Here is a 16,405-nt window from a genome sequence, read left to right on the forward strand (position 1 = left end):
GCAAATTTTATGGATATTTTGCCATAATAAATTAATTTTAGCAAAATATTTAAAGTGAATTTAAAATTCACTTTAAAAAATCAATCCATGACACTTTACAAAACAGAAATCAAACTACTAGCTAAGCGAATGACCCAATTCCGTATTCACTGTGCTCCTGCCAGGTGGGGCCTACACCTTGGTAGCTGTGCCTCCTTCCAGCTCCCCTTTCCACTAATGAAAACGCCGAAGTTACTGTCACTACATTTGTAAGAAGACTATTTCCACATGTAAACATACGACTAGAAATAAGATGTTTGAGAAACGTACCTGTTTTTTCCAATTATATTTGGATTTTGAGTTAAAATATTCAAATACTCCAGCACCACACTGGGACAGAGTCCTCAAAACATGACGATTTGCTGTAGAACTGATCACATTTGAAATGTGTTAGTTTGTGAGAAATTTTAGAAATGTTTATGAAGTCCATGCAGTTAACAACATGGATACAGCTTAAAACTCAATAGGAGAGATGCTACGTGCAGAAGTACTCTTCTGTAGGTAAGGTTAAATAAAACGTATGACAGGCGCGATGAAACATCAGAAGGTCTGGTAACTTACGCTCCCAGACATCAGAGCACTTACTTCTCTCTCAAAATAGAAAAAAAGCAGAAATTCTTGACTTCCAATTTACTGAAGGAGGGAGATGATTCTGAAAACCCCTAAAAGCCACCCGAATGTGGATAAAGATTCAGTCCCCTTTCAAGGGATGTCAAAGCTACGTAAATCTGATCCCAAAGACCAAGAACTGGCAAAGGGTTACTAAAGTCTACATCTTCAACTGTGATCCACATGTAGAGAGGAAAAGCTATAAAGAAGTAACTTTCGTTATTTGTTGATTTATTGATGAAGTAAGTCATGGGTATGTAATGTACAGCAAGGGGAATACAGTCAATAATATTGTGATAGCGTGGTACAGTGTCAGATGGTTCCTGGACTTATCATGGTGATCACTTCTTTAGATATGTAAATGTTGAATAAGTATGGTGTACACCTGAAATTAAAATTGTATGTTAATTATGTTTTAATAAATATCTTTAAAAAAAAAAAAGTAACTCTCATTCTAGCAAAGACAATCTTTGATATTTAAATGACAATGTCCTACCAAATTCCTCTCAGTAATAATTCTACACCTATTAGAATGACTTCTTAGTGAGTTTCCTCCTGAAATATTAAAGAAATGATGGATAACTTTTCAGAAAAAGAGCTTAGGAAAGTTATTTCTACAATATTTTTTAGCATATTGATAAAGATTAGAGTTGCTTTCAGTCCTCAAAATTAACTGGTGGTGATTACAACACTGACTAGAAACAGTTTGGCTGGAGTGTGCCCAGATTTTATAAATCCTGTCAGTCAGTGAGGCTTCTGGGGATCTTTCCTGTGCTGCCGTCTGGACTCAGGAACAACTTGTTATAACTGGCAGGGCGGCATTCTCTCCTCCTGGAGAACTCACAATGTCTTGCTAGCGTTTCTGAACACAAATGAGTATGTGTAAAATGAGGTAAAAACATTTAGAAAGATTCTAAAAACTGGACAGAAAATCAGTAACAATTCCTGCTCCCTCAGGCTGGGTCCTGTCACTTGGCACAAAGTCACCCCATCACAGCGCCCCTTTTTCTTCCTTCCTAGCACTCGTGATCCCATCTCCCTTTGACGGTACTGGATTGCTGTGCGTCTGTCTGTCTCCCACACACAGTACTCAGCCCACACCGAGCAGTGTCTGTCCCATGGTAGGCCCTCAGGAAAGAAGGGATCAACAGGACACAGTGCATTCTGCACCAAGGTGTCTGAGGCGGGAACCCTGGCTCAGTGGGCCCCTGACATGCTGTTGGGAAGCAGGCAGGTGTTGCTGTGACCAGGAAGATGGAACAGGTGCTGATTCAGGCAGGGAGGGGACACATCCTGTGGCAGGTTCAGGGCTGGCCAGCCCATGTCCAGGAACAGTTCCTGGGGGTGTGCCGCTGTGGAGTGGGCACATTTCCTGACTGGTTTGTGATGCCGACAGAGAACAGGACTAGGAGCTGTGACTGAGGAGAAGAGACAGGAAAGTAGCCTTCTGGGCAGGCAGGGAGGGCCATCCAGGGGTGTCAAGGGCCCCAACTCCCACAGTCCACTGCCGAGGCCTGAGGAGGCCAGGGGCCCAGGAAAGCATGGCAGGAGGTGGGGGACACACTCACCCATCAACAAGGGGAAGGGAGGGGGACGCCTGGTGACAGCTTGCCAGGATAGTGACCATAGGGGAAGAGCAGAGGCAGGCGCAGGCCAGGCATGCTGTGCAAACACCAATCTGGCCCCTTGGGTTTGGTGTTTTCCTTATATTTACGCCATATGGCTCAGTTCAATCTGAAAAGCTAACTATAATAGGGGAGGGAGTTACTTCCAACAACATGGCGTCTAGTCTCCTCAGAGAAAGATTCTTGTACACCTCAGGGTCTGACAACACAAACCTCACAGAAAGCTCACCGGAAAGGTATCATGAGCATAGCAGATGGTGGGGCCCCCAGGGCAGCGGACCCCCCAGTCTGTCAGAAACTACCACAGAAGGTGTGTCTGGCACTGCCTGGTCTTCAGGCTTCTCAGGTTAGGCTGGAAATTCAGATTTTTATGCAAAACAACAGCACTAATACTGATCTGGTGCCCGCCATGGGCGGGCTCTGTTCTAAGTGCTTTCTACATGTGAGGTCATGTCATCCTCAGAGCAAACTTATGAGGGAGGTGTTGGCATCACCATCTGCATTTACAGAGATGAAGCAACCTGCCAAGGTCACATCTGTGAAGTGGACGGCTCAGCTGCTGAGACCCCGGCAGTCTGGCCCAGCGCTCAGGACTCCACCTCTTCCCTAAGCAGCCTCCACACATAAGCATGAGCCTCCCAGCTGCCAAACCCTGTGAGGCCTATCAGCGGGGGGCCTCCTGGGACGGGACCTCCCACACTCACCCGACGCCACAGGAGAAGAGCCTGGTGTGCCGACCATGCCTCTTCACAAGCTGCAAAGTCAGGCCCTCGTGCTGGAGGTGCCCGTCGGATATGAGCAGGATGTTCCGTAGCCCTCGAGAAGGTGGCAGTAAACCCAAATACCGGAGCGTTTTCCAGAAGTCCGTGTTTCCCATGGTAGCCGAGGCAGACTGCAGGATGAAGAGAAAGATTACCCTTTTCGGGGGATATTCACCGTTAACTGGTATCATTTACTGAGCATGTCTCTCAACGAGGATTTAGAGATACTGCCATGAAAAGGTATGTTTTCCTAATCACACATTTGTGGAAGTATATTTGTAGCCTTGTCGCATGTCACATTATTACCAATTGGCACTTACCTGCTTTTTTAGGGTTTTCAAAGAACTATTACATCAAACACCCCGGGATCTGCCAGCCTCGACTGAGAAGGCAACTGGCCATTCTGAGCTTGCTCCATTGCACAAAAAAGAAAAAAAGGGACAGAAAACACTGCAAGACTGATAATGCTACTTGTATTTGGGTGGTGGGACTGTGGGTGATTTTTTTTCTTTCTACCCTTTTTAATTTCCAAATTTTTTTCAATGAGTTCATATTGTTTTAATCAACGAAAGAAAAGAGCCCACCATCATACCACAACAGAAAGACTGGGGGCGTTCTGAAGGTAGTCGGGGGGTGGGTAGTATCACTAAAACTGGGCAGAAACAGACTCAGAGGACAGAGGAAGGTAGGTTCTCACTCACCGTAATGAACTCGGTCGGCACGGTATTGTTTGTGATGCACTTAGGATAGGAAAACAACTCCTTGTAACCTATGCGATAAGATGGGCATGAGGTGTCACCACTCAATATTCACTTTATTGACCACTAACAAACAAGAATGTTTTGATAATTTTAACATATAAACAAATCATCACAGTATTCCTTTAAATAATAAATTTTAGTACAAACTATACACTTCCCTGTGCAAAAGGTTCTGAATCAAATTATATCCAGAGATCTCCACTCTGTAACAGATTGCTGATGCAGTCAGATGTGAGTGTTGTGACAAAACAGGCAGCCTGGCCACCAGAGGGACATTCTCCTTCCATGACCTTTGCACTCCCCAGCTTATGTGACCTCTGCCCCCAGCAGCAGACCCTGGCTCCTTCATAATTGGGCTGGGCCTTCGGCTAAATGGCACAGAAGATAAGAACCAATAGGACGTGATGTCCCCTCACTCCACTCTGGTCCTTCTCTCATTCCTGAAGTGCCTTCTTGGTGGCTGAGATGGCCCTGGACACCCCTGGAGGATGGCATTACTTTTCTTCTCACAGGGCTGATCTGATGCTTCCTGAGACCACTCCTTAGAGACTTTATACCATAGTGCTGATTTCAAACATTCTGTCCACATCCTTGAGACCCTCATACTCGTCAGACCAAGGGTCTTGCTTTTGGTTCAGCCGGTGGTAACGACAGTAATGTTTATATAGCACTTGCTATGAACGAGGCCGTTTTAAAACCTTTACATACATCAGCTCACTCCTCACAAGACTGTGAGGTAGGGACTTTCATGAAAAGTTCAAGTAACTTGCCCAAGTTGACATGTATAGCTAGTAAGTGGCTGAGCTGGGACTTGAACCCAGGGACCTAGCTCCAGAGTTCTTGAACTCTGTGCAGTGCTACCTCTCACTCCAAAAGTAAGGTCAGGGGCACCGACAGCTGTCAGCTCTGCTCACGAATGACTTGCTCTCAGGGAGGAAGCACACTTTGCACTGGAGTCACAGAGCACTCACCTGAGCCGAACTTGACAACGTTCACCTTCTGCTTCTTACCCACCAAGGACAGTGCGTATAAGGCGATCTGCTGGGCTTGCAAGAATGTCACACCCTCCATGGAATTGGAGCAGTCTAGACAAATAATCACTTCACTCTCCTCGGCTACATCAGGGAGGGTGACGCCGAGATCTGGTTGGAAAACGAGCATGCAGGCCTTACAGGGAAAAGAAGGCACTGGAATCAGAAGCTTCTCACAGGTGAAACTGGTCTGGCTCGTTCATGTGGACACTATTGATCCCCAAACCCACTCATGCAATCTCTCTAAACAATGGACATGTAATTGGGATAGAGCAACAGAGGATAAAAAGTGGCCCCCTAAAAACTGGTGAAGACCCCTGGGGCTGAGGCACAGTGCTTCTCACCAGACCTTAGACTCCATAGAGGACCTTCCGTGCTATAGAGTGGGAATAGCTGGCACAAAAATAGCGGCTCAAAAATCCTGAGCCTCAAAGGGAGAGACAGAAACACACCAATGAACGTATGTGTGTGTGTTTCATTTACAGCACACCCAATGTACAAAAACCCATGTTTATAGAAAAGATGAATTAAAATGTGCTTATTCCTGTAACTAAAGGGATCATCACTGTACCATGCTCTTTTATACTACCGTCCTCAGCTGTGGCATTTGAAAAAGGATTTAGTTTATATACCACTAATATTTCAAGCATTCATTTAAGGTACAAAGCTACACATATAGCTAAAAGTTACAGAATTTGGCATAAATGTGTCATTTCTATTGGAAAAGATCTACTTGTAAAATTTGAAAATCTTCTAGTCAGGTAAAATAATACTATAAAAACAAAAAGAGTTAAGATTTCTTCAATAATAGTTTAGATAAAAAGCAGAATGTCACATCTCCTTGCTGATTAGTGATCATGTTGAGCATCTTCTCAAGCACCCGTTAGCCAGCCATGTCTTCTTTGGGAAAATATCCATGCAAGTCGCTTGCCTATTTTTTAATCAGATTATTAATGCTTTGGCTATTAAGTTGCATGAGTTCCTTACATATTTTGGACATTATTTCATACAATCTTCTGGTACTCGCCACTTGATTTTCACATGATCATCTCATTCCGATCAGATGTATGGTTTGCAAATATTTTCTCCATTCCACAGGTTGTCTCCTCATTTTGTTGATTGTTTCTTTTGCTGTACTGAAGATTTTTCGTTTGGTGTAGTCCCACTTATTATTTTGCTTTTGGTGCTTGTGCTTTTGATGTTATATCCACCAATTAATCTTGGCGAGACTAATGCCAAGAAGCTTTTTCCCTACATTTTTCTCTAGGAGTTTTATAGTTTCAGAAGTTATATTTAAATCTTTAATCCATTTAGAGTTATATCTGTGAGTGGTATAAGATAGAGTCCAATTTCAAAAAACATGTGGATAGCCAGTTTTCCCAAAACCATATATTAAAATGACTATTCTTTCCCCACAGGGTGTTCTTGGCTCCCTTGTCAAATATTTGTTGACGATATATGCAAGGGTTTATTTATGGGCTCATGATTCTGTTCCATTAATCTGTGTGGCTGGTCTTATGCTAGTACCAGACTCCGTAGTATAGCTTTGTAATGTAATTTGAAATCAGGAAATCAAGAGCCTCCAGTTTTGTTCTTCTTTCTCAAGACTGCTCTGGCTATTCGTGGTATTTTTGTGGTTCTACCACGAAATATCTTTCCAATTCTTTGTCTGTTTAATTTCTTTCATCAATGTTTTATAATTTTCAGTGTACAGATCTTCCATCTCCTTGATTAGATTTATTCCTAAGTATTTTACTGTTTTTGAAGCTATTGTAAATGGACTGTTCTATTTCTGTTTCAGATAGCTCATTGTTTGTGTACAGAAATACAGTTGATTTTCGCATGTTGACTGGCTTTGGTGGGCTCACCTCCAGGGGCTTCCAGACCATGGCTGAGGACGCTAGAGCCACTTCCTCAGTCACTTCAGGGTCCACAGCTGGGATCGAGTTTTGTACACCTATTACCTGGTGCAGGGGTAAGCTTCACTCCTCCTGGCTCCCTTGGCGTAGGGTGTTGACAACAGAGCCAAGCCGAGTGGGGCTGCGGCGAAGTTCTCAGGGGCATGAAACTGTTCCTACTTCAGCAGCTGGACCATCGACAGGAAGTCAGCTGCCTTGCATGAGCGTACCTGCTCCAAATGACTCTCCTTGGTCTTGGATGGCACTGAGGTTTCATAGTCTCCTAACTGAACCCCAAAGCCCCTACAAGGGCACTTTGCTGTGGATGCCAAATAATTGTTGCTGGGGATACAAATGAGGGATGTTTTATTCAGCCACCTTGCTGATGTCACTCTCAATTTTTGTTTTAATTAAGAAGAGTCTTTGTCACAAGCTACACAAAATAGTCTTATGGCCATAAATAAACAATTCTGTATCTCTTTTTATAGCATCAATACTTAAAAACTATAAAAAGAATACAGACTAATCAATGTAATGTCTAAAAGCAGATTTTCTTTTTGGTAGGGATTAAGGTAAAAATTACAACCTTTATAAGGAAATTTGCCACATGAGGATTTTGGCTGAAACCTCAGAAGTTTGTCACGCTTGGCATCATAAGTGGTTTTAGTTGTAGAATCTTGGGGTGCTGAGAGCTTATTTTCTAATGCTAGTTTTCAAGACTAGCAATACTTTCCAAATTTAAATAATCTAGTTATTCTGAAATATTTTTTCAATAGTGTCTCCTACTTTTAAGTAAGGACCATACCTCGCTTTCTTTTTCTGGATGTTTTTCAACCCACATTCTTGGGATATACGCATCAGATAAACCGACGTGAAGAGAAAATCCGCTGCTGTCTAAGGAGCTCCCTTCCACGGTGCTAATCACAGCTTTGCAGTCTGTGCTCTACAAACAAACAACCATGATGACAAAATGAATAATGGAATAATACCATATTACTAACTTGCAGTAACCTGTCAAATAGCACACCCTTGCATAGTTTATGTAACTTTACTAAGAATCAACAATGTAGCAATAAACTCTAAAATTATGAACTGTAGGTTTTAGAAACATGACTGGTATCTAATTACCCTCCTAAAATGCCTAGGGTGATATAAACCGTGAAATTTAAGTGAGTTTGAGACAGTCTTGATCCCTGGAGCCAAAGATGATAGATCTGCGTACTCAGACTTCTCTGGAGGCAGCAGAAAGGACACCAGAAAATTCAACAGAAATCTAAGAATTCTACATTCTTTTAAAATTATAGTTTTATAAATGTAAAATAACTTTAAAAATGTATGTGATAAACTTTAAAACAACAAAGGCAACATGGCAAATTATGAAATGGCCACAGTCCTCCCATTCCGGTGTGTTGGCCCCTCTGCAATGTGACTGCAGCTCCTGCTGTCCGAAGGTGGCATCTCTGTCTGCCCTTGAGTCTGGAGTTGGCCATGTGACTTGCTTTGGCCAATGGGAAATTGGCAGATGTGAGGCAAGCAGAGGCTTGAAAAGCGTTTGTGCAATGGGGCCTGCCCGCGCCTGTTGCTACAGAGAACCGTCTGTCACTATAACCATGAACCTGGGCTACCTGCTGGATGATGAGAGACACATGGCCATCACCGCAGCTGACACCAGGCCAAGAGGCAGATATGTGAGACCATTCTAGACCATCCTGTTCCAGCCCAGCTAGCCCAGCCCAGAACCGCCCAGCCAACCCACACACTGTGAGAAATAACACATGCTTGCGGTTTTAAGTCACAATGTTTTGAGATTTGCTCATTATCCAGCAAAAGCTATCTGATGCAAAGGGCTTCTTGTTCAGAATGGATTAAATCTATGTGGTTACCTCCGCTCCCTAGCAAAATCCTAAAACTCCCTACAATAAAAGGGAAACAATTAAACGGGTGTAAAGCCATGAAGATATTGAGAACAGGAACAAAGACAACAGCAGCCGAGAGATGCCCACAAATGTACAAACACGGAAAGCGGACAGAAGCGCAGTAAGTGACCTAGCCAGACTGAACGAAGCTGCCACCTGAGTCCTGCAGAGGGCACGGACCTGGCAGTGGGCTCAGTGGCCCTGCAGCTCTGGTGGGCTCACATACTGGAGGCACCAGGCACTGAAGGAAACAGCGGTCCTAGTGAAGAGACTGCATACTAAGCTGTCTGACGCACAGGCCCTTTCCCCGCCACAAGTAGCCAAGTAGCTGGCACCAATAGCTAGTACGTCTTCTCTCATAAAGGAAATTGGAGATTTATTACTCCGAGAAATTCAACCAAATGAAATCCAGACTCTGGAAATCTAGACATAAAGAAGCACAGGAAAAAAAAAAAAAAAAAACCGGACTGCAGGTCTCTCCTTGCGGCCGCGGCGCGAGAGCAGAGTACGAACTGCTGCTGCCGGAGCCATGGCAGGACAGGCATTTAGAAAGTTTCTCCCCCTCTTTGACCGAGTATTAGTTGAAAGGAGTGCTGCAGAAACTGTAACCAAGGGAGGCATTATGCTTCCAGAAAAATCTCAAGGAAAAGTATTGCAAGCAACAGTAGTAGCTGTTGGATCCGGCTCTAAAGGAAAGGGCGGAGAGATTCAACCAGTTAGCGTGAAAGTTGGAGATAAAGTTCTTCTTCCAGAGTATGGAGGCACCAAAGTAGTTATAGATGACAAGGATTATTTCTTATTTAGAGATGGTGACATTCTTGGAAAATATGTAGACTGAAATAAATCACTACTGACATGGCATCACGTGAAGCTGCCCATTCCACTGAAGTTCTGAAATCTCATCATGTAAATAATTTCCATGTCTCTTTTGTAATAAACTAATGATATCCAAAGTAATGACATCTAGTGTCTCTTAAAATTTAGTTCCACTGTACTGATATAAACATTTCCAAATAAAAATATACAAATAAAAAAAAAAAAGAAGCACAGGAGCAAAAGGCAGCAAACAGGACAGGTGACAGTCGGCATCTCACACCATGGGGCCCTCAGTCGCCCTCCCTGTTACGCTCAGTGAACACCCGAGGGGAGCTCTGAGTAACAGAACAGAAGCAGCTAAAACAACACCATGAGACGAACCACCAAACAGACAGCTCGAGCCACGTTTGGGGCAGGTCTTTTAGGTCCACTCACCCCACTCACCTCAGAGCATCTAACTGGCTTCCTCATGTCTCAATTGAAGATGAACACACACAGGTCACCAAGACATTTGAGGAAAAACTTCTAACATGACATGTGGACACTAAACAAACAAAAAGCCAGAAAGAAAAAAAAGGAACTCAAAGAAAGGAGATACACCATAGGGAACAGAAGAAAAAATATATTATGAATGTTTTCAGAGACAATAATGCGTCCATGAAACACACAAAGATCCTACAAGAGGAATACAGAACAGAAAAGAGCTCTTACAAACAAAAAAATCTGAGATCTAAAACAAAAATTTCAGTTGAATGGTTGGAATTTAAAAATTGAGAAAATCACCCAGAAAGCAAAAAAGACAATAAAATGGGAAATAGGAGAGAAAATGTAAGAAAATAAGGAGCTCAATCCAGGGGACATCTGACTGAGCAGCACTGCAGAATGGTGAAAGAGAGAGGAACAACTTAGTTCTTAAAAATCTAACAAAATTTCTCAGAACGTAAGTCCACGAGCTACATACTTGAATGAATATCACACTATCATGAAATTTCAGAATACCAGGGATAAAGAGAATATCTGAAATTCCTGCAGAATTAAAAAAAAAAAAAACACATTAAAGAAATTTTTTTAAAAAGACAATATTTTCACTACTCAGAGATAAGGTAATTTCCAACCCAGGCCTGAGCCCCTCACCGAGTGATGAAGGGCAGCGGGTGGATAAGGACAACTGCCAACGTGGCCACCCATCGCTCTTACTCAGGAAGGTAAAGAGATTGTGCTCTGACAAGTGGCAGGAACAAAACCAGAAAGAGCGTGAAGATGAAAGTCCTGCAAAGAAGAATCAAGGGAGGCCTCACAGTAGGCAAGTTGGGAAGGACAGTCTTGAGGGGAAAACACAAATTAGCAGATTATCTGAAGCACTCAACAGTGTGAAAATAGTACAGAGAGGAGTTTTAATCTAGGTATTGAGCACATGAGAAGAACTGTCCTAGAACACAAAGCAAATTAAAAAGGCTTTTCTTTTTCCCTCCAGAAAATACTATATAAAGAGGTTAAAAAGAAAGAGTAAAAGAAAATGTAATCATAACACATTTTTTGGCTCAATAGTAAACATCATTTACATAGTCATAATAATGCAAACATTGACTGTTGATGTAACAAAAAATTGTGATATAACTTTTGGAATGAAGGGGAGAGAAAAGTGGGGAGTAAGGTGAACAGAGGGGGCAATTTTCATCTACCATAACAGGAAGTCAAAACAAAATTTCTGAAACAGATGAATGAAGAACAAACAGTAAAAAATTATTATTTAAAACTATGGGGGCCACCAGAAAAGAACTAAAATATTTAAAGGGGTTCACTGTCTCAGGACTGCTACTGCTCGTAAGAAGCTGTTCTTAGTACCATTTCACTTTTTAATCCATGTGTGCGTCTTGCTTTGATAACATAAAATTAATGTTAAAATAAGAGCTCTTAGGAAATAAAGCAAAGCTTTACTAACCTTTTTTTTCAGTTCATGTGTATCACTATAAACAAATCCAATCACATACGGCATCTCAATAGACATACTCAAAGAGAAGCTACCGAAAAGGAAGAGAAAGTTGTCTTAGACTAATATCTTAAATATTACACAATACCTGTAATTGTTTCATTAATTTAAATAAAAATGTAAGCCATAAAACTAACGCCCACTGAATGACTGTCAGGTTTTATATCGTAGGTACTAACCTTTGCTCTGTTCCTATTTTCTTTATACAAATCTTTTCTACCGTATCCTGTTTAAAGAAAAATGTATTAGTAAGTATCTATTAGGTTTCACAATGAGACTCTAAGCTGAATGTAATGTCATCAAGGCCACAACCAGCAGCAAGACAGCTGGTCTCACTTTGTAGTGAGACAGAGCATTTGTTTAGGGAATGACGGTGACTTGTAGGACAGTAAATGTAACTAATGTCAGGGTAACTTATGGCCTTTTCAACTACACATATGTATGTGTGTAAACCCTCACACATCCATACCTATACACATACACACACACAATTTATATAAACGCACACATATTAGTAAGTCTGGAAAGATCTACACCACAGTGTTAATCTCTGGTGATGGAATTAAGCATGGTTTAAATTTTCCTCTCGGGCTTATGTGCATTCTTTATGCTTATCTGAATTCTTCATGATGAACATGTAACACAGACACAAACACCTTTAAATAACTGAATAATTCAGAATAAAAATACTATGCCCATTGAGCATATCTGTCTTTATTCTTATTTTACAAACATTACATGTGTCTAAATGCATAGATGTCAGTAACATTGACTTTATACCAAAAAGGTTAGATTCTTTTAGGTATTTTTCTTCCCTATGCATAAATCACACTAAAAAGAGCTTCTTTAAATCTTATCTTAGGCACACAGACCTGGATGTTTTCGTTCAAAGCTTTGTTCTGTTGCCAAGGGGCGACCGTGGCGGGTATGAAGAAGTTGGCCGTGGTGCCCTCGATACTGAGTTCCGTGATGTAGGTAATTTTGATAAGGACCTTAGCCTTGGGAGGTAAGTTTCCAACACTTACAGTAAAAACATCCTGAAACAGAAACATGACTTAGCTTGCGACTCACAGCATGTCCATTTTATGCCGGTTAACCCCACCTATTACACAAACCAGCTGGATTACAGTCAGCCAGATTCTGCCTCAGAAAACACGAACAGAGCCTACAAGACAAGCACTGATGGTGATGAAGGAGACCCTTGGAGCCACTGCCCAGTGGTGGGGACAGTGTGACATCTGCAGTGGGCACAGGGAGAGGAGGACTGTTGGCAGCAGAGCCCTGGCCTGCCTGGGGAGCAGCACCCAGTGGCCTCTCCCCACGAAGAGGCCCCACATGCAGGGCTCTGTGCAGGGACCCCATCCATGCTGCCCCTGCTGGGAGAACGGGGGCCTCTCTGGCCCTTGCAGCCTCCGGCACCTGCTCCTCCCACAGCTGCACAGCCAGAGGTTGTCACTGAGCTTGGCCCTCACTTAATTCTTTTAACTGCAGTAAATTCATCACTTCATTTTTCAGAAAACGTATTTCGTTTTCTTTCAATGGGGCACTGATAACCACTGCGTAGAGAGATAGCCTCGTGACTAGCGAGGACAGAAAAAAGGGCTAGATGTATTTTTTCTGATAGCTGCACAGAGAACCTCTGAGCCTCCCCAACCACTGCCCCCATTCCACGTGACCATGCAGCAGGTTTAGGTCAGGAGCGTATGACATTAATCATTAGCACAGATTTAAGGGACAGAGTATGACTTCTGACATCAAGGAGATTCATTTGCAGGATGGGAATAAACAATGAAGACATGATTATTAAACAGTTACTAGTTTGTCCTTAAAAGAATTGTATGAAAGCCTGGGGCTCATATGAGAGATCGCCACTTAATTGTGCGGGGTTGTCATGCTGTCTCTGGGTAGGATGTGAAATGGAAGAAAGATGTCACTTCTGTTACAACAAGCTGGATAATCCACAAAGTTGTATATACATATAAAATAATATTGTTCAGCTGCTTGGGAAAATACTACTACATTATATTACCCTATATAATATTATATACAATGTTATATGTGTATATGTATTATATAGAATACATACTCATACATATTCTATATAATACATACACATATGTACATATTCTATGTAATACATACACACACATGTATGTATAATATATAACGTGCATATATTATAAACACATATGTAATATATATGTATAATGTTCCCAGCTCTCAGAGACTAGCAAATAAATATTTTATATAATGTATTGAACATATAATAATACATATACAGTTGACCCTTGAACAATTTGAGCATTAGGGACACCAAACCCCCATTAGTCAGAAACCCATGTATAACTTTTGACTCTCTCAAAACTTAACTACTAATGATGATAACATACACGGTCGATGAACACACATTTTGTATGCTGCATGCATTACATAGCGTATTATTACAACAAAGTAAGCTAGAGAAAAGAAAATATTACTAAGGAAACGGTGAGCCGTGCCTCGCTGGGAGTTCTGGCTCCACATTCCTGCGTGGCCCTTTGGTCAGTGGTCTCTGCGTGGCTGTGGTCCCAGAGTTGCGACAGCAGCAGGATCACAGCAAGCTGAGATCTCTATCTGTGGACCTGAGTGTTGATCCCTCACTTCAGACTGACATACCCAACGCACTTGATGAGAGAGCAGGTCAAGTCTACAGTGTATACCAAGACCATGCTGCCCGCATTTGAGCCCAGAGTTTTCTGGTGCAAAGCAGCACTAGGACTGTGTGGCTACGTGACCCTTGCTGAACAGCCAACTATGCTGGGCTCATTGTTCCACCTGCTCCTACAAGCCTGACTTCCGTGAGCCCTCAAGAGAAGATGCAGAAACTCGGAGAGGGTGAAGGGACTATGAGCAAAGAAGAATTCGCCAAGATGAAGCAAGAGCTGGAAGTGGACTGCCTCGCTGTCTGTAAGAAGATTGTGCCCTCCCATGAAATCTTTCTTCAGTGGCTCTCTTCTCGCCCTGTTCTCAATGAAGATGGAACTGTCATGTTTTCCTGGAATTCCATCAGGATCTGAGTGTTAGGCACAAAAATACCAAGAGATGTTTGGTGCCTTTTTCAAAAGTGTGCTGAAAAGTGCTGATGAAGTCCTTTTTTCTGGAGTTAAGGAGGCACAGGACTTCTTTGAACAAGGTAAGAATTTCCTCATTAGCTACCTGGATTCTGGGTGGCCAGGGACATTGTCCAATATCAAAAGAACTTAAAAGGCAGTCCCTTATGGGCCAGGTACATCCTGAGACAAAGCATAGATGGAACCAACCCAGGAAAAGGGTTCTCACGGTCCAGGCCCTTCTTGTACAACCAAGATGGGCAGCTGGTGTTTATCTTTTCCCTTCAAAGCTCAGGGATGAGCTTCATAGATTAAGGGCCGTCCTGCTCATAAGCCTGACTGCATTCACACAACACGATAGAGTTAGACCATCCCTTCCTCCTTTTCTTCCTTATCTACATATACTTTATTCATTTGTGATATACCTAACTTTAAAATTTTTTTTAATGTGTTTCTAGGCTATGTAGTTTTTCTGTGAGTTTTTTCAAATTGTCACAAATCTCCAAAATTTTTCCAATATATTTAATGAAAAAAATCCATGTATAAGTGGACCTACACAATTCAAACCTGTGTTGTTCAAGAGCCAACTGTATAATAATATATACTATTTACATAATACATTATGTTATTATATATTATTAATATAGTATGAAAACATTATAGTCACCGATGGCAAAACACATTCTAGAGGATGGAAAGGCTTGAGTTGGCAATGGTTCTGACCAGACTACCCATAGGTAATGTCCTTTGTGAAGACTTTTGTCTTGTGGCTCATATTCCTAGGAAATATGTCAGCATGAAGAGAGAAACGTGCAGGCCAACTCGTTTATGACAATAACCCCACATGGCTAAGTGGCAGCATGTGAATTGAACGCAGCCTTTTTTTATACACACTTCAGAGGGGGAGGGGGTGGGCATTATGAACTGGTTAACAGTTACCTCGTCCTTCCTCACTCGTATTCTGCAAATGGATGTATTAGATGTCAAAAGTAATCATTTATCCCTTAAGTCACTATTAATCTTAGTAACTCCCCTTCCAAACATCAAATTTTCACAGAACTACAGCAAAATGTCATCCTCAGAGATGATACCTGAAGCACGTGGCCCGTGATTAAAAACAACTAAATATCTACACTGGAGATGCTGGTTAGAAACTGAGCACATGCAGCCTAGTACCTGCCAAAGGCACATTTAAAACATCTTATATTTAAGAAATCTAGTGGATGTGATAGTTGTTCCTTCTTCCAGATTCCCCATATCCTATCCATGTTAAAGCAAATAATCACAAGGAAAAGAACCTGGACCTGTCTCAGGACCTACAGAAATTCCTCCCTGAGTTAGGATTTGGTAAGAAAACAGAATAAATTGCTAGGTGAGCTTAGTTCTAGGAAACATGTAAATATATTACACCTTTTAATCAGAAGATGAAAATTATATATCCCAAATGTTTTCGTTGTCACTTCTGGGAAACTCAGTTCCCAATGACAGAAATAGCCCTTCTTGTTTGGTCATATTATTTAGGATTGGTTCAATGGGTCTGACCAATCGGACCACCCCTTGTTAACAGCAAGTGAAATTCTAGGGACTAAAATAGTGTAAATTATCCTAGTTCTTAGTATGAACTTCATATTTCAAATAATTTCCAACTCCTTTTCCCTTTCTAGTAAGTATGCTAGACTGATGGATGGATACTCAGCCTCACAGGTGCATCCTGGTCCATCAGGTAAGCGCCATGACCTTCACTGATGGCTTTGCGGTATTCTCGGTGGGCGGCTTCCTTCTCTTTAATCTGGAAAAAATGATTTTTATACCAGTCATAATATGAATAGTGATTTTAGACTTTACTAAGGAAAACTTCATCAATGTTTAT

At 41.9% G+C, this 16,405-nt stretch overlaps 2 protein-coding genes and 1 pseudogene across 2 annotated transcripts in view; 2 read left to right on the forward strand and 1 right to left on the reverse strand.

The window, feature by feature from the left end:
* The window catches only part of PARP4 (poly(ADP-ribose) polymerase family member 4), a 76,124-nt gene that overhangs the window by 25,664 nt on the left and 34,055 nt on the right, over positions 1–16,405 (reverse strand). Inside the window, 9 exon segments of the mRNA XM_019749611.3 lie at positions 310–409; positions 2,978–3,165; positions 3,736–3,803; positions 4,767–4,962; positions 7,530–7,667; positions 11,399–11,477; positions 11,626–11,672; positions 12,319–12,483; positions 16,238–16,324. Of these exon segments, the coding sequence (XP_019605170.3) occupies positions 310–409; positions 2,978–3,165; positions 3,736–3,803; positions 4,767–4,962; positions 7,530–7,667; positions 11,399–11,477; positions 11,626–11,672; positions 12,319–12,483; positions 16,238–16,324 (1,068 nt within the window).
* Positions 9,082–9,597, forward strand: LOC109458997 (10 kDa heat shock protein, mitochondrial). Its single transcript, XM_088793024.1, has one exon. It carries the CDS (start codon positions 9,170–9,172, stop codon positions 9,476–9,478), a length of 309 nt encoding a protein of 102 aa, XP_088649150.1. The 5' UTR covers positions 9,082–9,169; the 3' UTR covers positions 9,479–9,597.
* Positions 12,521–14,689, forward strand: LOC109456992 (sorting nexin-5 pseudogene; annotated as a pseudogene).

Source organism: Rhinolophus sinicus, chromosome 16 (genome assembly GCF_057876585.1).
Source record: "Rhinolophus sinicus isolate RSI-liver-muscle chromosome 16, RSI-T2T, whole genome shotgun sequence".
NCBI classification, from domain to species: Eukaryota; Metazoa; Chordata; class Mammalia; order Chiroptera; family Rhinolophidae; genus Rhinolophus; species Rhinolophus sinicus.

Excerpts from the sequence above, each read along its gene's own strand:
- LOC109458997 (XM_088793024.1), top strand. The coding sequence starts at position 9,170 with ATGGCAGGACAGGCATTTAGAAAGTTTCTCCCCCTCTTTGACCGAGTA.